This window comes from Marmota marmota, unplaced genomic scaffold, assembly GCF_001458135.2.
Source record: "Marmota marmota marmota unplaced genomic scaffold, marMar, whole genome shotgun sequence".
Taxonomy (NCBI): domain Eukaryota; kingdom Metazoa; phylum Chordata; class Mammalia; order Rodentia; family Sciuridae; genus Marmota; species Marmota marmota.
The window spans coordinates 19,573,466-19,596,336 of NW_025999982.1; the positions used below are offsets into that span (position 1 = coordinate 19,573,466).

At 39.3% G+C, this 22,871-nt stretch overlaps 1 protein-coding gene across 2 annotated transcripts; it reads right to left on the reverse strand.

Moving 5' to 3' along the window:
• Nucleotides 1-431: 431 nt before the first annotated feature.
• LOC107143996 (glutathione S-transferase alpha-3) lies at nt 432-21,582 on the reverse strand. Of its 2 annotated transcripts, none has more exons than XM_015487853.2 (7): nt 21,430-21,582; nt 10,127-10,234; nt 7,273-7,324; nt 6,578-6,710; nt 3,914-4,055; nt 1,687-1,818; nt 432-849 (listed from the first exon to the last, which is right to left on the reverse strand). In XM_015487853.2, exons 2-7 carry the CDS (start codon nt 10,211-10,213, stop codon nt 730-732), a joined length of 666 nt encoding a protein of 221 aa, XP_015343339.1. In that variant the 5' UTR covers nt 10,214-10,234; nt 21,430-21,582; the 3' UTR covers nt 432-729. The 2 variants fall into 2 exon arrangements, with proteins under 2 accessions (XP_015343339.1, XP_015343340.1); XM_015487854.2 differs by lacking the exon at nt 21,430-21,582 and adding an exon at nt 16,398-16,538.
• Between the last annotated feature and the right edge of the window lie 1,289 nt (nt 21,583-22,871).

Sequence of the window (22,871 nt, forward strand, 5' to 3'; positions counted from 1 at the left end):
CTTTCCATAAAGCCTTCAGAGAGACCATGGCATGGCTCATACCTTGATTTCAAACTTAGCTCCAGAACTGTAGGGAATGAATTTCCGTTATTTTAAACCATAGCAGGATGTAGGAATTTCTTGTGGCAGCCTTAGGAACGTGATACGCATGCTGTGCATGATTTTAGGTTAGTTTATCTGTTTTTTTGTTTGTTTCTCTCACTAGATCCATTGCCATGAGTGTACAGAATGTATCAGGTTTTTTTTTTTTTTTTCATCATTGATTATCTGGCTCCAAGAACACAGAATATTTCATGCTGGTAAATATACATTGAATAACTAACAGGAAAAAAATTGAAAGAAAATGATTCTTTATAGGTTGTTTTTATGTGTTTTGGTGAGAAAGAAAGCAAAACATAAAATGAAAAAAATATTTTTGCCTAAGCAGAGTGTCAGATGAAAATTTCTACTTAATTTTCTTTGAGATAGTTCATGACAGATGATACAAGACAATTTTTCTTAATGGATCGAGCCTAAGAAACTTTTTCATTCTATGCAAATTAAAGAGATATCCAAGAAGTAATCATGGGTATAAACCTCACTAAAACCAAATAGACTGTATTGCAAAGAAGTCTGCATAGCTCATTTCTAATTTAAATTTGGGGAAACTTTGTTAGCCTCATAGTAATCAAGATCATCTTTTGAATACAGCCCAGTATTGTATGTGCTATGTCTCCATGTCAGCCTCATTTAACTGAAAATCTTCTTTACTGATTCCACACATTTTTCATCATCAAAGGGCTTCCTCTGGCTGCCAGGCTGCAGAAACTTCTTCATTGTGGGAAGGTTGCTGACTCTGGTTCTCAGGGCCTGCAATGCAGAAGTGGATCCTCAGACCACAGCCTCAGAGTGGAGCCCAAACCAATACTCATTAACACAACCAGGAAGTCTGAATCCCTCCACCAGCACAGCATGCTGTCTGGGAAACATCACCAATGAGAAAAAAAGATAAGAGCTAGAAAATAAAGCTCATTAACAATTCCCCCAACTTCTCTTTAAAACTGTATTCCGTTCCAGCATTCTTCTCATCTGCCTTACACTTTAATCCTGTAGATTCATTGCTACTGAATGATATAAGAAAAAATATGTGACATGTGCCTGTCATGTATGGATAAAAGAATCACTCAAACAGAGTGAAAAGAAGATATGGGAAAACTGAGTTAGAAACGATAATAGAAATAGACCAGCAAATCCAGGTGGCTGGCGCTACAAATTATCACACTGAGAGATAAAGATGGGATTGTTGGGCGGTGGGGATTTGCAGAGTGAGGGGGAGGAAGGAAAACAGATGGAAGGAGACTTGCTCAGCCTGGAAAGACAAGGCATACATGGGATGAAGGGATTCCCAAGGAAGTCATGATCAGAATTCAAATGGAATAGGGGCTGGGAAGAGAAAGCTGGGCCCTTGGTTTCACTTATTATCCAAGCTAAATATACTTCTTAGAGTAGCATCCACTTTAAATGTCCTTGCATAGCAAGATTCTTTTCATTCCACAGAACCAGAGCCTAGAAGACCTTTCTGGAGTCCAAGGAAGGGAGGGTGAAGCCTAGAGATGGACAGAAGTCAGAACACCACCAGCCCCAGTGTTTAGATGTTAGATTCATGATGGGAGGTGTGGGCCTCTATGAGGAATTGAGAGAGAGCACCTTCAGTAGAGGGAAGTTGGCCAGAATAGTGGAGTCCAGCTCTTCTGTGTGGTAGAGAAGTTCAGTGAGGTGAACGTCAGCCTTGCTCAGCCTGTTGCCAACCAGGTAGTCTTGCCCATGGCTCTTTAACACCTGCAGAATGGGAGGAGTCAGGTCAAGAACACACATAACCAGACTGAGCCCCAGCTTGTCCCAGAACCTCTGAGCTCAACTCTCCTCAACTGCTGCCTCCTGGGCAATGTGGAGCTGCAGATCTTTCTTCAGGTCCCTGACTCACAAGGGAGAGTCAGAAGTGGGGCTCTGCTCCCTCCTCTGTGAAATCCAGCATGATCCTTTCATTCTCCTTCATATATTCTTGCATTGTTCACACCACTTTACCATGACCTATGTCTTCCACACATGCCAAGGGCGTGACATCTGCTGTGCTGCCTTTCCATGAGCCCTACACTCTAAATGGCATAGCAGGTCATTTCAGGATGTTCCTTTCTCCTCTGCTCTCTTTCTCTCCAGTCTCCACTTTTTTAAAAAAATATAATTTTTTAGTTGTTGATGGACTTTTATTTTGTATATATTCATATGTGGTTCTGAGAATCCATCCCAGTGCCTCATACATGCTAGTCAAATGGACTTCCACTGAGTTACAACTCCCAGCCCCAGTGTCTCCACTTTAATAAGCACCTATGAGTACATCAATTCAGTATCTCTGTTTTTCCTCTTGTCTGGTTTCTTAATTTGCTGGTTATGTGTGTAGGATGTAAAACAAACTTCAATCATCATATCTTTTGTGACATTGGCTTTGAACACTACGTTGCAATCTGCATGCTGCATTATCTAGGTGTGAACTGCACTGACATCGGCATCTTAGTATGAAATGCATGGGAAAAGCAATATGTTTGATTGGCATAACAGGAGTAGAGAGATGGGCACATGATAAAGTTGACATCATAAGATGTAAATTCTGCTATTTTGGGATGTGTACTTATGGGTTTTTAAACTTTCTTTTAATATCTATGAATGTATTAATATTTTCACAAAAGAAATTTTGGGGTAATATTTGAAATTTGTTTAAATATCTCAGCAATATTGAAATGATGAAGCATAAAGAAAAACCCCATGGCACTCCCACTTAAACAAAATATTTTGTCAACCATCCTATCAGATTAAGTATACATAGAGAAGTGTGAACAATTGCTTGGTACGAGAACAAACCACAACATCATATTTATGCTATAATTTTGAGCACTCTTTTAGCTTTATCTCCAGTGTCCTCAGAACTTCCCAACGCCTAAGGCCTAATTCTGTACTATGAATTCTGTACATAGAGAATTCTAGTTTGATTCCCAGTAATTAAAACTTTGAACTTGGTATCACGAGTGGAAGCCTTTCTCCCAGTCTATCTTCATACAATGCCTCCAGTGCCAGAGTATTAAATCAGTATGCAAGAATGCCCTCTGGAAGTGAAGGTCAATGTCCAAGGGATCCCAGGCACTGTTTTTCTCCTGCTTCTGTTATGTGAAGGATGTCTGAGTCCCCCAAACTCATAAGTTGTGATCCCAATGCTGTTAGGTGGGGCCTTTGGGACATAATTAGGTCCTGTGGGAAGAGTTCTCAGGAATGGCACTACTGCTCATATAATGAGACCTCAGACCCATCTGTCATAGGAGAACACAGCCCAGAGTCAGCCATTCATGGACCAAGAAGCAAGGCTTGCTTGACACCAATCCACCAGTCCTTGATCTGTAACTTCTGAGCCTCCAGAACTATGAGAAATATGTCTGATGTTTAACCTTCCAGTCTGTGGCATTGTTCACATAGCATTCCTAAGTGCTAATATAACCTGTTAGGACTAAAATGCTCTCGAAACTCTGAGACACCCTCTAAACTCTTATCGCTGTGCTGCATCCTGTTCTATGTGACTCTTCCCTTGTTTCCGCTGGATTGTCCCATCAATAGGCAAGCCTTTCCCAGATAAAGAGAAAGCTAGTGTTTGTGCCAGCCTGATTCTGGTCATGATCCCCCTACCCTGGTCCTTCTCACTCAAACTATAACCTAAATCCTTCCCATATTGATGTAAGAATGCATGAAACAGTGTTCTTTTCTTTATGTCCTTCCCATAGAGGTTGTATTTGGTGACAGCATAGTTGAGAAGGGCTCTAGGCTGCCCCAGCTTCTTCCCATCAGCCTTCAGTTTAGAAGGTGCCCTGAAGGTGAAACAGCTTCCACTTACCTTCTCAAAGGCAGGAAAATAACGGTTTCTCGCTTTCTCTTTGATCTGGGCAAGGCGCCCATCTTTGTCCCCAGGTGGAAGGAATGGGTAATAAAGAATCATTTCATTCAAATCTGCCACACCTTCTGAATACATATCAATTCTGAAAGAAAAAAAAACAAGTACTCTGTCAAATGCCTTCTGTCCCAGATTTTATAGTTTTGAAATCCAAGAGAACAGAAAACTGGGAATGGAACCACCATTTGACCCAGCTATCCCTCCCCTTGGTTCATACCCCAAAGACTTAAAAACAGCATACTACAGGGACACAGCTACACCTATGTTTATAGCAGCACAATTCACAATAGCTAAACTGTGGAACCAACCTAGAAGCCCGTCAGTTGATGAATGGATAAATAAAAAAATGTATCATATATACACAATGAAATTTTACTCAACAATAAAAGAGATTAAAATCATGGCATTTGCAGGCTAAATGGATGGCCTTGGAGAAGATAATGCTAAGTGAAATTAGCCAATCCCCACAAAAAAACAAATGCTGAATATTTTCTCTGATATAAGGAAGCTGACTCATAGTGGAGAAGGGAGGGGGAGGGAACATGGGAGGAATAGATGAATTCTAGATAGGGAAGAGGGGAGGGAGAGAAAGGGAGGGGGCAGGGGATTAGCAATGATGGTGGAATGTGATGGACATCAATATTCAAAGTACATGTATGAAGACACGAATTGGTGTCAACATACTTTATATTTAACCAGAAATATGAAAAATTGTGCTGTATACATGTAATAAGAATTGTAATGCAATCCACTGTCATTTATTTTTTTAAAAATCAATTTAAAAAAAGAAATCCAAGAAAATAGAGCACATCATACAATAGCAAAATAATTCACCTCCAGTAGGGACCCTTCAAAATCAAGTTACAATCTTCTGGGTTTTATTTATAGATTAACATTTATTTCTTAGAGCAACCTATAGGGAAGACATGTCTAAATTTTTGTTATACACCTGACCACATATGATTCCAAAGAGTATACTGGGATATCACAAGTTAAGGACTTTAGAGAACTTGGTGTCTATAAACACTGGTAGTACATATAGGCTATGCTCTCCGTGCATAGGTAAACTCAAGACAGAGTCCCTGGCCCAGCCTCTCAGACAAGTCCCTCTCCCTTGCTCTTCCTATCATATAGTACAGGATCATTTCCATGTTCAATGTTAGAAATCACGTGCTCCCAATTATTTCTCATAAATCATGTTCCCTAACATTTTCCATGTATAATTGCCCAATGCTGATCATGATTGCATTTCTTGAGGCCCCCGCTCAAGATTTGGTGCAATTCTTTATATAGTTATAGTATGTGTATAGTATAGGAGAGCCTCATTTCTTTTGCTTCAAACAGGTTTTCCAAAATTCTTTTTTAAAAGCAGTTTTATTGACAAATGTGCACATCATAATTGTCACTCAGTTAAAGTCTACTATTCAGTGAATTTTTTAGTACACTCACAGAATTCTGTGAATATTAACATTTTCCAGTTCCACAACATTTTTACCATGCTGGATGGATTACAAAAACATATATACCACCTCTCCTACCAGCTCCAAAACCACTAATCTACTTTCCGTCCCTGTGCATATGAGTGTTCTGCACATTCATGCTAGATAAACCATACAATATGTGACCTCCTAGGTCTGATTTCTTTTATGTGACATAATGTTGTCAAGGTCCATCTATGTTGCCACATGCATCAGTACTTCATCTCTTTGCACAGCAAATACTATTCCATTGTATGGCTAGAGAACCTTCCTTCATTCAATCATGCATTGCATGTTTAGTTTACTTCCACTTCTTGGGTATTATGAATAATGAGCTATGAACATTTGTGTACAAATACCACTCAGAATGTATTCTATTCCTCTTGTGTATATCCCTAGTACTGAAATTGCTGGGTTATTGGTAACTCTTTAACTTTTTGAGGAACTTTCCACAGTTCCATACAAGATGTTATTTTCAATAAAGCAGATCCAGTCAAGATGGGAGGAGACCTAAACCCCAGTGCTGCATCAGTGGGCTTCTTCAAGTCTACATGAAATGCTTTGCATCACCCTCATGTCTTGACACAGACTCCACCATCCCTCATCAAGTTGACCCATCTGTAGAAGAAGAGGGTAGTTTAGGTTCCTGCCTGTGAGTCTTGTACATTTTGGAAATGGAAAATCAGGTGCTTCAGATATTTCCTTCACAGGCTTTCAAGTCTAGACACTCAAATCCTTCCCCTGTCCCAAGCTATTGCATAGAGTTTAACCTCTAAAGCTAAGCAAATGGAATTAGGATTCCACCATCCTCCTGAATTCATAGTTTCTCAGGATTTGCAAAACTCCATGAACCGCATCCTCTCTGCATGACACTGCCCTCAATCCACTCCATGCTTACTCTTCCTGCATCTCCATAGCACTCTCCCAAATTGATCTCAGAAACTACTAATGTACATTCTATCACTGTGGATATGAGTGTTCTACACATTCATACTAAAGAAACTTTGCAATATGCCCAGAGTCAGCCTGGTGCTGTTCATGATCCCCCTGCCATGGTTTATCTCACTTAAGGAAGGATCTAAATTCTTCCTGTGTTATCTGTTGATTTAAAATAGAAAATATACCGTACAGGGCTCTCTCCTTTATGTCCTTCCCATAGAGGTTGTGTTTGGCAGCAATGTAGTTGAGAATGGCTTTGGTCTGCACCAGCTTCATCCCATCGATCTCTACCATGGGCACCTGCTGGAACATCAAACTCCCATCTTGTGGAAGGAGAAAACAAACAGAATGAAATGTCTGTGGGTCAGACGAGTTCACAAAGTAGAACAGTTGTGAAAATGAAGATGCAAAGGGGAAAAAATATTGCTTGGTAAATTTTTGAGTAACACACCACTTTATTTTTAGATTTTGTTTCTTCTTTTACTTATCCAACTGCTTTACCTTTAGCCTCCTATCTCATAGCTGTTTTAATTTCCCATCCATCCTTATACATTGTGTGTCCCTGAATATTTGTGTGTTTAGCCCATCTTCAGGGCTATTTTAGAAGAATGTGGGGAGCCTGCGACTGGTCAGGAGCTAATTCCATTCAGCTTATGAAGAAAGCAAGAAGAGGGCATGCAAGGGGCCCTGAGATTGTTCCTTAGCAAGGATTCACAAAGGCCTCACTTTTTTTTAGTCCCCAGAGAGTTGCCAGGTCTTACATTTTAACCACTCTCTTAGCTCTCCTTCGTCAGCACTGCCATCCTCACGAATACATGAGTATTGTCTGGTTTTCAGTCTTCCACTATGAACCCTCTTAAGAGTTATTAAGATATTTGTTCTTACCATTTCTTAACTTTTCCAAGTCTTCTCGAGTTTTCATGAATTTCTCTTCAAACTGAAAAGCAGAAAAGGTAAGTGAGTCCTGATTAGTTCACTTAATCGCCTTACATACTTTCCAGCTTTAATCACTCCTGTCTACGTGTGATATGAAGGGGGTAAGATTTTTCAGATTGGACTTATTTATTGAAGAGTCTGGTCAAGGCTATCTGGAAATTTATACTGCATCTATCAGGAAAAATGCATCCGTCACAACCCTGAAAAATGCTTGATCCCATCTATCACAGATGTGTGGGCTGCTCGAGGGCAGGGACCTCATCTGTCTAGTTCACTGTGTATCCCCAGGACCTACTACAAAACCTGGTTCTTTATAGGTGTCCACACAATTATGTTGAATGACGAGTTCCATGGTTAATAGGCAGTTTGTTACTGTCTCCTCCCTCCTGCCCACCTCACAATTGTGGTGTGTATTTTCAGTATAATTGCATTCATTTTCTTATATGGTAGAATTTAGATCTTTTAAAATGGGAATTTCTGACATGCATAAAAATAAACAATTGAGTATATTGTTGCTCCTTTATCCCTCACCAATTTCAACAATTATCAACTGGTATCAACAGACTTTCATCTAGGGGCCAACTCACTCTTCTTCTCTGGTAATAGTTTAAAGGAAATCTCACCCCAGATTTCATGCACAGTCATGTGCCTCATAACAAAGTTTCAGTCAATCACTGACTAGGTACACAAAGATGGTGCCATTAGACTATAAAGGAACTGAAAATTTCCCATTGATTAGTGAATACATAGTTGAAGAAGAGGCTAGGGAATAGAAAACTAAAGGAGAAGAAAAGGAAGAATCCCTAAGAAAACTCAGTGAAGCATTTTGTAGAAGTCTTTGTAGACCTCCATAAGTTCCACCAAAATATTGAAAACATGAGGGCTGCAGTGTAGCCCTTAGTGGTAGAGCACTTGCCTATCTTACACACTGCCCTGAGTTCAATCCCCAGCACTGTGAAAACAAAACAACAAAAAAAGTTGTGATCACTGAGAATAGCTTATATAAAAAACATTTTTTTTAAAAAAATTGAAAACATAACCTCCAAATGAATGACTAAGTTTCCTTAATAGAGAGGACTTTTCATGGTACATTATCTGCTTCCAAGCAAACATATATAATGAAAAAAAAAAAGCAAACCAAGCAATCCACCATGCACATATTTCTGCACAGTGATGCCTCCACAGGAGAAGCATCAGAAATGTCCTTAGTAGCTAGACTAGAAGAAGGCATTGTGATCATGGGAGGGGACAGAACCATGCCTGTTACTGCCCCCAAAACCTTCCAGTGGAACACCATGGGGAGGTAGAAGACAGTGATATGTTAATTTTGAATCTCTGTTTGCTTCTTAACTTGTAACAGAAGAATCTTTTAAAATAAAATTAAATAAAAATTAAAAATGGAAAAAGCTTAGAGAATAAGGAATAAAAATATTTTATATATCTGCACAATATGTCTGAGTTTTAAGTGTTATTATGAAAGAGTCAAAAGGTTAAAAAAATTAAAAAGTTTGTCAAATAAAAATTTTACAGTAAACTGAGGTTAATTTATTATTGCGGAAGGAAAACATTTTAATAAACTGAGTGCAGCCTGTGTGTGCAGATTCATAAAATGTGCATTGTGCTAAATCAGCTTTTCATTATTTTAAGGAATACCTAACATATTCAACTTTTAAGAGGAACAGGTTATTTTGCTTATCACTGTTTCAGAGGTTTTGGTCCCTGGTCATTTGGCCCTGTTGCTTAGTGGCAAAGCAGAACATCATGGCAGGCAGCATGTGGTGGAACAAACTGCTCACATCTTGGCTATCAGGAAACCAAGAGAGACACAGGGGCTGCATTCCCATTATCCCCTCAAAAGCAAGCCCTCAGGACATAACTCCTCCCACTAGGCCCCACCTCAAAATAATTCCACTGCCTTCCAATGGTGCCTCAGGCTAGGAACACACCTTTAAAACATGGGCCTTTATGAACTTTTCAAGTCCAAATTACAGCATTAGGTAGTGACCTGGGCCTTCACTTTGACTCAATACCTGCTCATGGAATCACTTGGAGGAATTGCCAGACCTTGTAAACTCTAGGCCTGGTAGAGTACTGAAATTAGGTGTCCGGTTTTTCATATTTTATACCATACTTTTACTGTGCGTGTTTTTCATTTCGATATACAGATGCTTATCATTGTGTTACAATTGCCTACAGTATTCGGTACAGTATCATGGCATACAGGTGTGTGACTTACCAACAACAGGCCACACAATATAGCCCACAATATAGTAGGCTATACCCTCTGGTTTTGTGTTGGTACACACTGTAATGTTTGCACAAACAAAATTGTCCAATGCCAGGTTTCTCAGGCTGTGTCTTTATTGTTCAGGACACAAGACTGTGTTTCATTCTTAAATAGTTTAATTAGTTTCTCTAAAATATAGAACTATACCAAGTTATTTTTAAACATAGTCCCTAATAACAAAAACATTAATAATAATTTACTATCATCAATATTCAATAGTCACATTTCTAATTTTTATAAGTTTTATAAATTATGTTCTACAGTTTGTTTAAACACAAATTCAAATAAATTCCACAAATTATGATATATTTTTTTACATTAATGTTTATCCTCTTTGATGAGAATACTGACAATGTATTTGGTTATGTCTGTGAATCTCTTAAAATTGGCAGTTTTGTTTAAAGCACAACTCATGACATGGTAACCAGTAAGAAATATCACCTAGCTTATATGAGAAAAGTATCTAATAACAGTGAATATTAGATCCAAATTAAAATGACTTGACCCAGAACTTACCTCTACACCAGCTGCAGCCAAGAGCCATCGGATGGACTCCATTCTGCCCCGTCCATCAAAGTAGTGAAGAATGGGTTTCCCTGCCATGATAGCAGTGTCTGGGTTTTCCTAAGTGTGCGTGAGCAAATGAAACTGTCACTATGGCAAAATCTAAACAAACCCTTTAGCTTCACTTGATCTTAGTTGGCTTTAAAAAAATGACTAATTTTTGATTCACAAAGTTGGACAACACATTGTTAGTCTTAGGTTAAGTTTGCAAGTAGAAGACAACTCTGACCGAGGCCACCTAAGAGATTTAAAAATTGTTCTTCAGAGAATGTTATCACCCCCTTGACCTTCAGGGGAAAGATGCTTTTTCCATCTCACCTGATCTGTGGGGGAAATAAATTTGTGTATCCTAAAAATGCAAAAGGAGCTATTCCTGGGAAAAGTAACTAAAAAGAGAAGAACATAAGACTTTCTAATCAGCAAAATTTCTTTCAATTTACAGAACCCAGAACATCCAGTGACCTATGCCAACAGCAATTCATGCATCAAAAAAGCAGGCCACCCCAAATTTTTAAGTACACTGGAATGTGTAACTAATCTGGCACCTGCTTCTGTGATGCAATTCTCACAACTTACAGTATAAGCCTTGCATTGTAACCCTATGCAACATGGTCTTTGTTGGAAGTAGCATTTGATTTGCTACATTTTCAATAAATCTTTTTTCTTTTCCCCAGCAATTTTCCTTGAGTCACTGGCCTTTTCCGGGAGAAGCAGTGAACTGGGATTGAAGGTTTCAAGACCATCATATCAAAAGAGGTACGTTAAGATGTATGGTAGAACTGGCTATACTGAAGAAGGACCTGCCTTCTTTGTGGCAGGGTCAGAGAAGTTCTTCAAATGTACTCCTAGGTCCAATGGGTCACCCATCAGTAGTCACCCTCATAATGCAACAAACCAGTCTCAATTCCCCATTGGTTAAAATGTGACTGTTCTTGGCAGGCTCATGGTCACTGTGGATGACAGAAGATTTTAGTGGGAAGAGAAAGAACTAGAGAACCAAAATGTATTGAAAACTGCCAGGACCTACCCCAATACAAACCTCATTTGACACATCATGTTTTTAATATTCACACAGCTTTGGGCACCAGTTGTATTTAGTCTGCACTCTTCAGTTAATGAAACTGAGCCTTATGGAAGTGAAATGTAATGTCCAGTCACACCAAAGTCACCAGGGGACATGAAAAATCACAACATGAAACAAGAACAAGGAGGGTCTAGAAACACACAGGTGAAGGCCTTGAGAATTTGTGAAGGCTCTGAAATCAGGATGCCACCAACAGCAAGGACCAAGAGGAACAAAGTCACTGTTCAGTCCTTTGGCTGTTAGGCTGCATTGAATCAAAAGTAGAAATGAGGGCTCAGGATTTGTTCACTTGTAGCTCACAAGGTCCCAGTTCCTCCCAGAGGCAGAGGTTGCTGATTCCTTTCTTTTTTGGAATGCCACACTCTACAGCTTTTTGTGTGATCTAGCAAAGGGATGGTGCCACATTCACTTGATGGTTAAATGCTAGCCACGCCCTCAGAATGCCACAAATTTATCACAAGTTTAACTTAAAAGAAACTAATCCTCAGGGGACTTCATAGAATGTGATCATTTTACAGTTGGGGATGATGTGATTTCTAACTTGCCCATATGAAGTGATGAACCAGAGTTCAGACTCACCTTTGTTCAAAACCAAAGTCTAGGCTTGAATTTCTGTCATTGATTTTCAAAATATGCAAAGCAATCCTTCTGTGGATTGTGATACCCATTAATTTTGTAAATGAATCAGAAAGGAACAGCAAATATCAGGGTGCGGAATGGGTAAGTAATGTTTGGAGAGGGTTTCTCTTCAGTTGTGTGTATGGAGTGTGCATAGGAGTGTGTGCATGTGTGGGCTCAGATGGCCATTGTAAGTGGTACTAGTCACACTGGTGGCTTCCAGTGAAGGAGCTTCAATGGCCCTGGCTGTGTCTCAGGCTGCTCAGGGGGTGGAGCACAGCGAAGAATCAGAGAATGAAAATAAGTGGCTCCTGGAACTGAGGTGACTTTACTATCATGAGTGTGAATACAATCACAGTAGACTCACTGAAAGCAGGAGTCCTAATGAGAGGAGTTCAAGGGAAGACAGTTACATTTAATCTGAAGTTCTATGATAAAACATTCTGTCTTCTTGCAAAGTTTTGTTATTGAGTTTAACACAAAAATATACTTGTTTTTAACCATTAGAAGTATTTCTGAAAAATTGTGTGTGATTGAATTTTAGGTATCAAAGTGTTTTAAATATCCATATTTTAAAATGTGTCACACAAAAATCTAACCTTTAACTCCTTTAGAAACACTGAATCAACTCTCAGTCTGTTAGGAAGTCCATTGTTCTTTATCAGGAGGGAAGTGGAGGAGGCTTGGTCAGCACAAGGGAAGGAGAGTGAAACTCACCCAGCTGCCAGGTGCATTCAGTTGCTCAGAACAAAGGTTCACAGAGTCACATGATTCAAATGATTCAAATCCTTACACTGGGCTTTCTCCAGCTGTTGACTAAGGAGCTTGTTACACAGGGAAGTGAGTTTTACCTTACATAAGGCTCTATTATGATGCTCTTTCTTCTAAGTGACTTTCTCCAGCTTCTGAATGTGAGGTTTCCAAAGGCCAGGCCAAGCCTGGGACAAAGGTCCCCATGAAGCTTTGCTGGGTGCACAGAAAGTGGGAGCAAGAGAGTGGATGCCTTGCTGGGGTCCCACACAGCTTCCTCACACATAGTTAGTCCCTACTTGTGAATGTCCCCTCTATGACTATTAAGCAAGAGTTAGGCATGAACAGTGGGTCAGAGTTTAGGAAAATACTCAATACAGAACAACATGGTTCATCAACAGCCCTGCCTCATTGGAGCTGCAATTGATAACAAGATGGCTATATCAGGACCTTTGCCTGGTCTCAGCTCTATTCCTCCTACAAATGGAGGAAGACAGATGAATTCGAGGGCCAAAAGACAAAGGACAAGGATATGTTTGCTCAGAGGGCTTACCTGCTAAGACATCTTCAACAAAACCCTACACAAATAACACAGACCAGAGATTTTTCAGGCTGAGAAAAGCAGGATGATTCAGACTGGAGCCCCCTGACCTTAAATTCTATAAAGCTAGATTTAAGGAAGACCTGTCAGTCGGGCCAAGATGACCAAGAGTTGCCCTTTGGTTGTTAGGTACTGTAGTCTGTCAATCCAGAGCCCAGAGGCAATACCTGGGTGGGACCTTCTAACAATCTTCCTCAACCCCATAAAACCTGGGACACAAAGAAGTTCCTTGTTTCTTTCCCCTCTCTCTCTCCTGAAGGTGCTTTCCCCACCCCCTTTCTCTTTAACTGAGCCTCATGGAAAGTGAAAGTTTTCCTCTTTCTTCTTTTTACTTTCATTAATTTTGTGTCTTGCCTGAAACCCTCTGATGTGAAAACTCAAGAGCTGAGATTGTTTAATTTTCTGACTCTCAATTTTCTTTTCTGAAAATACATTGAATTACAGCTAACTATGAGGACTTTTCAGAAATTGCATTGAAATAATGTGCATACACTTGTAATAGGCATGGATGCTCACTGTTTCTCCAGTTCCTGGGCACTCATCTGTGTGCATCTGAGCACATTGGGTATCCTGTAAATCCTTTCTCTTTCCATCCGTCCTTCTTACCAACTGACCATGCACCCATCATGTACTATCCATCTATCTCTATCTCTGTTTTGTCCATTGAACTCTGGAGCAGTTTCCATGTACCAAGCAAGGACGAGGCTACAGGGAGCAAGGTACCAGTCTGACTTGGTCTCTTCCCTGAAGGGGTTTAAATCTAGTCAGGGACATAGCATTATAGACACCTGACAGATCAGAATGACTCTGGAAGTGACTTCACTTTATGGGTCTCTGGGAATTCCAACCCAGGATCTGAGACCAGGGCAGAGGACAGGTAGCCAGATTTTCAAAGAAATGGAAATGGGTAGAGAGCACTTCCCCATCAAGCAGTTGCTAACATCTCCAGGGGAGGGAAGAATCACACTCTCCAACACAAGGAATTGCCCCCCTGGGCAGCTTTGTTCCTGCCTTTTGGTCATGTAGGCATGATAGGAAGAGGAGGTGGAGAAGGAAAAAAACATGACATCTATAAAAATGCAAGACACCCCACTCCCAGGGGCACCAGCTCTGGGTCCCCAGCTCCTCTCCAGAGGAGTGGCTCTCTCTCTCTCTCTCTCTCTCTCTGTGTGTGTATATATATATGAGAGAGAGAGAGGTGGCCCCTCCCATGTAATTTAGTGTTCTTCTTTGCATTAATGTATTAGCATGTTGTCACTTTTAACCTTTCGCCCACTGANTCTCTCTCTCTCTGTGTGTATATATATATATATATATATATATATATATATATATATATATATTTATATATATATTTATATAATTTCTCTGTTGTCTCTTAAATCAAATTTGCTTTCTACTCTGCCTCAGTGTTACACAGGTGTTTAATCATCAACACTGGAGGACCAAGGACCTGATCCTGATTTCTAATTCCTGTATCAGAACCATGATTCTGCTCATAAACTAAGTCAGCACAAGGGAAGAATCCTGTCAGCCTCAGAGAACTGAGGACCCTGCTGTTAACCAAATGAACTATTGGTTACTAGGGTAGCCTCTCTATCTCCACACCGAATGGATTTTGCCTCCCAGTGCCGCAGTCTGGCTGGGCACAAAATAACTGAGCCACCACAAAAGCCTTGTAGATTCAAACAGCAACTCTTTATTCCCGAACTCTCACCGGCTCTCTACACGCACGTTCTGGGGAAAATACACATCCTCCACCGGGCTCTGCGTACCAATTCTCTCAGAACCCTGGGAGAACTCCATGGGAACTCAAGGAGGGGGTGCCTGAGGCAGCAGGATATGCCCTATTCCCAGCAGGATCCACCCTAAACCCGATCCACCCTAAACCTGGAGCCACCCTAATCCCTGAGCAGGGTCACCTTTCAAAGCAAAATGCCATGCGTCATTCCTACTTGGCTATGGCTCTCAGCATCCCAGGTGTCTGCTTCCTACACTGTAAACCAGGATCACAGCTCATCCTTCTCCAAACCCTCTCTGCAGCCTCCTGCAACATGCTTTTCTTCATTGTCATTTCAGTATCTTCTCCCAGAGGTGCTGCACTATGTCCTGTGATTCTGGTAGACCCTGGCTTCTCTGTCACCTGGATTTTCAGACATTCTCCCTGGAACTCAGTCTCTCCTTTATAGAAACTTTCCTTCTTCCCAATATTAACATTCTTGCAGTGCATTGCTGGCTTTTAAATTCCAATTCTAATAACTCGTGCATTCAGGTAAGTGTTCCTGTGCTTTTAAGAACTAGTTACACGCTCCAGTGACTGTCAGGTTTTGCATGTAGACTTCTGAGTGTTATCACCTGGGAAATCATGTTCCCAATAATCCTCAGTTCAGTGGCACTGCTTTGCCAATGCTGAGGCTGGTGGGCAATGTCTGGAGAGGTTTCTTGGCATCAAGGCCTACACAGTGGAGGCTTAGGAAGTGCTATAGCATCAGGTGTGGTGAGGCTAGGACGCCTCTGAATATCCTTCTATAAGCAGGACAGCCCCCCACACTCAGGCCAAGTGGGTAGTCTTGTCAAGGTTAAGAAAACTTACTTAGTCATTCTCCTGTTTTTCCATGAGATGGTGAACCCCAGAGAGGTAAGACTTGCTATCTGGTTGATTAGTAGCAAAGAGTGAAATAAAGTCTAGTTCCTTTGATATTCAGACTACATTTTCTATATCATAATAAATCTTAATTTTGATCTTCACAGGCTAAGTTGCAATACAGTAACATAATTCACAGTTGTATGTTGATGACTTTTATAGAAAAAAAAAAAAAACAACTCTAGCATAAGCTCCTACATCCCTCTTCACTAGTCACAGCCTCAGTTGGTCTATGCTGTGGTCATCTCTCTTTTCTTTTTTTCTTGCTGACATTTTTTTTTTCTCATACCATGAAACTCTCCTGCCCTAGTTTTCTAAATTCTTCTTGTCAACATTTCTGTAAAGATGTATCCAACAGAAACTGATTCAATAATTCTTGAACTGTCGCCTAAGCACAAAAAGAGGGCTTAATGTGAACACAAGACAGACTTCTACTTGTAGCTACAGATATTTTAACATATTTTTCTTGTTATCTAAAAATGAGCATGTGAAGACATGTAGGACAATTGATTAGATCATTACTTACCTATTAAGGACAGTTCCTTCTTAGCTCCACAACACCACAATGAGAAAGAGTCCCTAGTGTGTTTAGGAACCTCTTATTCATTGAAATAACTCCTCCCAGTACTGAGTAGAGTCTAATTAAGGAAAAGTCACCTGCAAAGTGTTCAGCGACCACAAGTTTCTCTACTGGACCAGAAGGAAAATGCCAAGTCATCTTCTTATCAGAAAACTGTTGGTTAATATGTTGCTTTTCGGGGTTGGCAAAGAAAGTTTAACCAAAACACTCTGACAGATTTTATTCTCTCTGCCTGTCAGTGAGGATTGGGGTTTTTGAGGAATCTGAACAGCTTTCATGAATGGAATGCAAAGATTTAGACAGATTTGAAACTTCCACTGTGACATTAGGCATGTAAACCAAAAAAAAAAAAAAAATCATAATTGAAAACACCATTTTATTCTGGTGCAGAATAGATTTGCACATGGGAACACAGTGGCAGTATAGATAACAACTGAATACTTCACTAAGGTTAAGCAGGACTGAGATTATCATAACAAAAAGAATGTCAGTACCCCAGCTTTGCATCATCCAGGGAGAATTGGCAAGATGGCTCAAATTCTGTGTCAATCAGGTGGTCATGTATTTTGTATATGCGCTGGGGTGTCCAGGTCAAAAGACAAAATGACACATTTAGTATTTCTCAAACTTTGTGAAGTATTGTTTTACCACACCAGTAAAATCTCTAAGGCTTAGAAAAGGATTTTTCCTCTCTTTTTTACTGTTCTGAAGACATTTAGTTTTCTGTATTATCATTTTCCCTTTGTCACAAAAAATCTTCACCAACTCCATACAGGTGAGGTTATCTCTGTATTTAGTGTTTCTTGCTGTGCACAGGAAATCCCACTGAGCTGGGAAGGCTCATTCCCAGGAATCATGGCTCACAAGGGAGAAATTATTTGGTGATTTCAGAACATGAGCAAAGGCGGGGGGCGGGGGGGGGAAGTCCTTTAGGGCTGGGTCAGAACAACACAGAGATTTTTCTTGCTCAGCAGGTGTGTCAGCTCCCTAGAGACATGTCTTGTGGTTTAAACCATCTTCATATGGTCCTTTTCATTTGGTTGCAGTGACCTATAAACTATGGGGAAGGGGATCTTTGTCTTCCTGGAGCACACTGTGCAAAGATTGTTTTACTGAAGACTAATTATTGAGTGATTGGCACTGAGGATTGAACCCAGGGACATGAGCATGCTAAGCACATGCTTTACCTCTGAGCTCCATCACTAGCCCAATGGATTTTTATTGACAACTTTGGTGAGCTCTTGACAGTATGCAAGAATTCCTCCCTGTGTGATTTAAGAGTGCAGGGCTACAGGACAAAGTGCATAGGGTTTTTGTCATGATTTTAAATGGAGAAAGATGCTTTCTCTAAGGGAGATAGGCATTAAATTGGACACAATTATGGGAAGAGCTCTGGGCTATGGCAGTGTCAGAGTCTATACATTTTACCAATTGAGTGTATATAATAACATAAATGCTCTAGAATTGGTCAGATTCTACAGATATTTGTCTGATTTTCCAGCAAAATAAGGACTTTTATCACTGCGTAATCTCCCAATTTGGACTCATGATCATTTTAGATGCACTTTAGATGATCTGTTCCATAGTTCTATAGCAGTAGCTTATCTATAAGGAAAGGCTTCCATCCAATGAGAAAACCTACAAACTAATACTAATAAACATGTTAATAGCACAGTTATGCAAATATGACTTAAAGAAGGTTAAACACCATTTTTAACATCCATTTTTCCATGTAATGTAACAAATCAAACAAGCTAGTTTATGTTTTCTCAGCCTTCCAGGGTCTTATGAAATGTTTAAAGTTCTCTTGAATCCCAAAAGACTTAATTTTAGAATCTGATTTGTGGAAGTATGTCATATACTAAGGGTTTCAAACACTTGATCAAAATAAGATTATAGGTTACTGTGAAATAATAGCTATTTATTTAGTCACTGTGATTTATAAACCAGATTTAACCACCTATAAAGTGATCATGACTTTCAAACAAATAAATTTTAAAAACCTTTATTCTTCAAAGGCCCAGGTTTTCTTTTTTAAGTAATCAAAATTTAATTAAGATAGCAAAAGAAACAAAACGAAACAAAAAAACATCTTGATAAAACACAAGCTCTGTGCTTTTTAGGTTAGTTACCAAAAGGTAAAGAAAATCCTGTGTTGTGATTGTTTTTCCTGCAGGGAAGCAGTTTAGTTTCCTTGGGTGTCAAATTAGTCCTTGGAGCAGGGAAATACATGACTGTTAGATAAACATTTTTAATTTGGGCCCTAACAGCAGAGTCAGAACTGGGAAAAAATAGTACGTTTATAGAAGCCAACCAAAGAATTGAGGGAGTCACACCTAATTGCATATTGTACCCATTCATCTATTCAAGGGCACCTAGGTTGGTTCCATAATTCAGCTGTTGTGAATTAAACTGCTATAAACTTTGACATGGCTGCATCACTGTAGTATGCTGATTTTAAGTCCTTTGGGTATAGACCGAAGAGTGGAATAGCTCTGCTAAATAGTGGTTCCATTTGATAGAATATTACTCAGCTTTAAAGAAGAATGAAATTATCGCATTTGCCAGTAAATGGATGGAGTTAGAGAACATCATGCTAAGTGAAACAAGCCAATTTCAAAAAACCAAAGGCCGAATGTTTTCTCTGACATGAGGATGCTAATTCATAATGTCGGGGGAGTGCTAAGGAAGAATAAAGCTACTTTAGGTTAAGTAGAGGAGAGTGAAGGGAGGTGAGGGAATATGGAATACAAAGGATAGTAGAATGAAACAGACATTATTCCTGTATGTACATATATGACTGCATGACCAATGTGATTCTACAACATGTACAATCAGAAAAGTGATTGCACACCACATTTATGTATGACATATCAAAGTGCACAAATGCATTCTACTGTCATGTGTAACTAATTTAAAATTTAAAAAAAATTTTTAAATGTATATTGTAAAAAGGAAAAGCAAAATTCAGAAAATGGTTGAAATTTTTTTTAAAAAGCAGATTTTGGAATTAAAAACCAAACATCTTGCAAGTTTTTATTAAGAACAGTTCACTATTTTAAGAAAACACTATTGCTTTAAACACAAAGAACTAAATTTTGTCTTCAACTTTGTGGATGCCTAACTTTTAGACAAATCTATAAAAAGTTTTTTTTTTAATTATAGCCAACTTGATCACATACAACTTTTCATTAATAAGATTTGTCATTTACAAACCATTCATGATTGCTTAAATCTTTAGTTCTATATTGCACATATATTTTTTCATTCTGGAGCAATCTAGTCATTCAACTGTCAGATAAAAATTTTACTCTATCACAAATTTCTTTCTCACACAACAACAAAAAATTCTTTTTCTCTTTTTAAGTTTCTATACCAAAAATATATCCTCATATTTACACCATTCTTTGCATCTTTCCCCACTACTTACTAGTTTCTATCCATCTGGTTATATATATAAACAATATATATATATATATATATATATATATACATTGTTTACTTGTCAATGGACCTTTTTTTTCTTTTTTTGTATGTGGTCCTGAGAATAGACCGCATTGCTAAACAAGCACTCTACCACTGAGCCACAGCTCCAGCACCAGCCTCGTCTTTAAAAAAAAATTTTTTTACAGGGAAGTGAACCCAAGGGTACTTAACCACTGAGCCACAACCTCAGCCCTATTTTGAGACAGGGTCTCACTCAGTTACTTAGGGGCACACTAAGTTGCTGACACTGGCCTTGAACTTGCAATCCTCCTGCCTTAGTCTCCCCAGATGATTATAGGCATGAACCACCATGCCTGGCTTTAGCCAGCCTTGTTTTAACCAAGGCCTCTGAGACATCAGACACTATCCTTTCCAATCCCTCCTTCTCCCTAGTTAGGTGGTGGCCCAAGCACCTATATGGCTCTCAGGGCAGCTATGAAACAGGGCCCATCTGGTCTGGGTCCTTTGATTTATACACTGAGTGTAGAACCTAGGACAGAAAACAGGCAGCTGTGAATGCCTGTGGGCTCTGACCCCTTACATAATGGCCAGCAGGCAGAACCCAGCCAGGGAGAATAAGCCCTATTTGTTTAGCTTTGCCTTGTAGCTGGAGGTCCAGGAGTTTCAGACACACACATGTCCCCAGATTTTACCATGGCCACTTGCCTAGACCTTAGAATCCAGAGGCTAAAAACTGAAGACATAGTTCAAAATAAGATATGTGCAGGGCTTTGGGATCCCAACAGCTGGCCCTTACAGCTTTAACTCACTGACAAATCAAGCAAGCATCAGAAATATCAAAGTAGCAACTGTTTTATGGCCTTACAACATTTAGCAGAGACAATATAACCTGTTTGACCAGCAGACCCATGCAAAACTGTCCATTATATTTAAATACTGACAAATTTGAACTTTTTATTTTATTTTACTAACTATTTCAAAACTGGCTTTATTTACCAAAGATTTATTAACTCATATGAACAAAAGTGATTTGGATTAATTACTCTATATGAATTTTAAGAGGATAAGTTTTATTTATTATAAGTGCTGAGTTAATTTGCTTAAATTAATTAAAATACAGCATTTATATATCAGTGGTAGAAAAAAATCACACATTTTTTGCTTAAATTAATTAAAATACAGCATTTATATATCAGTGGTAGAAAAAAATCACACATTTATAAAATAAACATATATAGACAAATGCATAAACAGAAATAGATTTTATAGTTTTTGTCTGTGAAACTCATAGTCATATCTAGGTCCTATAATTTAAAATATATAAATTGGGCTTGGCAAATGAAATAAGTTAAGATTAAGAAAAGTCTTTTAAAACTTTATGGGCTCAAATTTTAAATTGTGAAAGGAATGTGAAGGGAACTTTTAGAAGCATATTTTAGTTTTTCTTTCATTTTGTTTTTGAACACGTAGTACAATTTAGCTCAGTTGAGAAAGCAGGAAACAACAACAACAACCAAAACAAGTTTCTTACCTCTCTTTTTTGAGCCAAAGGAATCTTCTGAGAAGAAGGATTTAAAGAATATCTAGGTAATTTTCCAGTGTTTATATTTGAAGGACAAGAAAGGCAGCAGGCTGCCCAGAGGGGGTGGGGTGAGGGGGTGGAGTGGTGGAGGGAAGGGGAGGGGAGGAGGAGGGAGAGAGCAAGCAAAAGGGAGTGAGTACACTCCAGTGTGGCAAGAGAGCTGTCATAGGATTTTTTATTTTTTTAAATTCAGTTGTTTGCTAGGTAACCTGAGAACTACTTTCTCTAAGAGAACCCATAGTTGATTCGCTTTATTTTTTTAAAAAATACCAGTGTATTTTATTTGGCTTTACTTTGCCTTTCCAATTGAAAGCACACATAGATTAATTTGGGGGTGTCAAAAGATTCCCAAGTTGTTTCAACATGTAGTTTGTAGTAATCTGTGATAGGAGCCACAAGAAACTGGTACATTCTTTCCTACTTCTCTCCCACTAACATGGGATTATTTTGAAACCAATGACAGACACCATATCACTTTGCATATGCTGGCATTTATGTCTAACAGGTCAGGAGTCTTTACTAAACCTAATCACACTACTCTCCTACCATGCCAACGTTTGAATTCCTTAAATTCAGCAACTATTTAGCATTCAGATTTCTCCAGTTGTTCCATAGGATTTCTTTAAAGTTGGATTATTCGCACTAAGACCCAAGCAAGGTCCACATAAGGCATTTGAGTAACAAGAATAAATATATCTGCAGATGTGACTAAATGAACACAGAGAGTCAGGCAGAAGGTGTGGGGATGTGTGAGGAGTTCTCAAAGCCCAGAGTGAGAAGGTGCCAGGTGTAGAGGCACTGGAAGGGACAAAAGTTGACCTGGAACAGAGGATGGCTCTGTTCTGTTCTTTGTTATTTCTCCACCTATTAAAAACAACACTGAAGAATCCATAGTAGACCTGGAGCTCTTCAGATGCATGTAAGGGGGAAAAAAGCATGCTTATTATCATGAATAAAATGGTTCCAAATGAAAAGAAAATTTCATCATCCCTTTACTCAGAAAAGTATCAAGAAACACAAAGAACTTTTTTTTCCTATGCATACCTGAGACTGTCACACGTGATTCTGTGACAGACTATGCCATAGATAATATAGGAGAGTTCCTGGGCAAGATCAAACAGGCCACATCATCTACCTTCTTCTCTAGTATTTGACTTTTTAGGGGTACTGGGGATTTAACCCAGGGCAATATACCACTGAGCCTCACCCCCAACCCTTTTTTAAATTTTTATTTTGAGGCAGGGCCTCACTAACTTGCTATGGGCAACACCATGTCTCCATCTGCCCCACACTTTAAAAGGGAGCACTCAGGAAATTTCAGGATGTTCTTCTTTCTTCTTCTTCCCTTCCCCCTTCCTGTCCCCTCCCCCTCCACTTTCCCCTCGCCACCC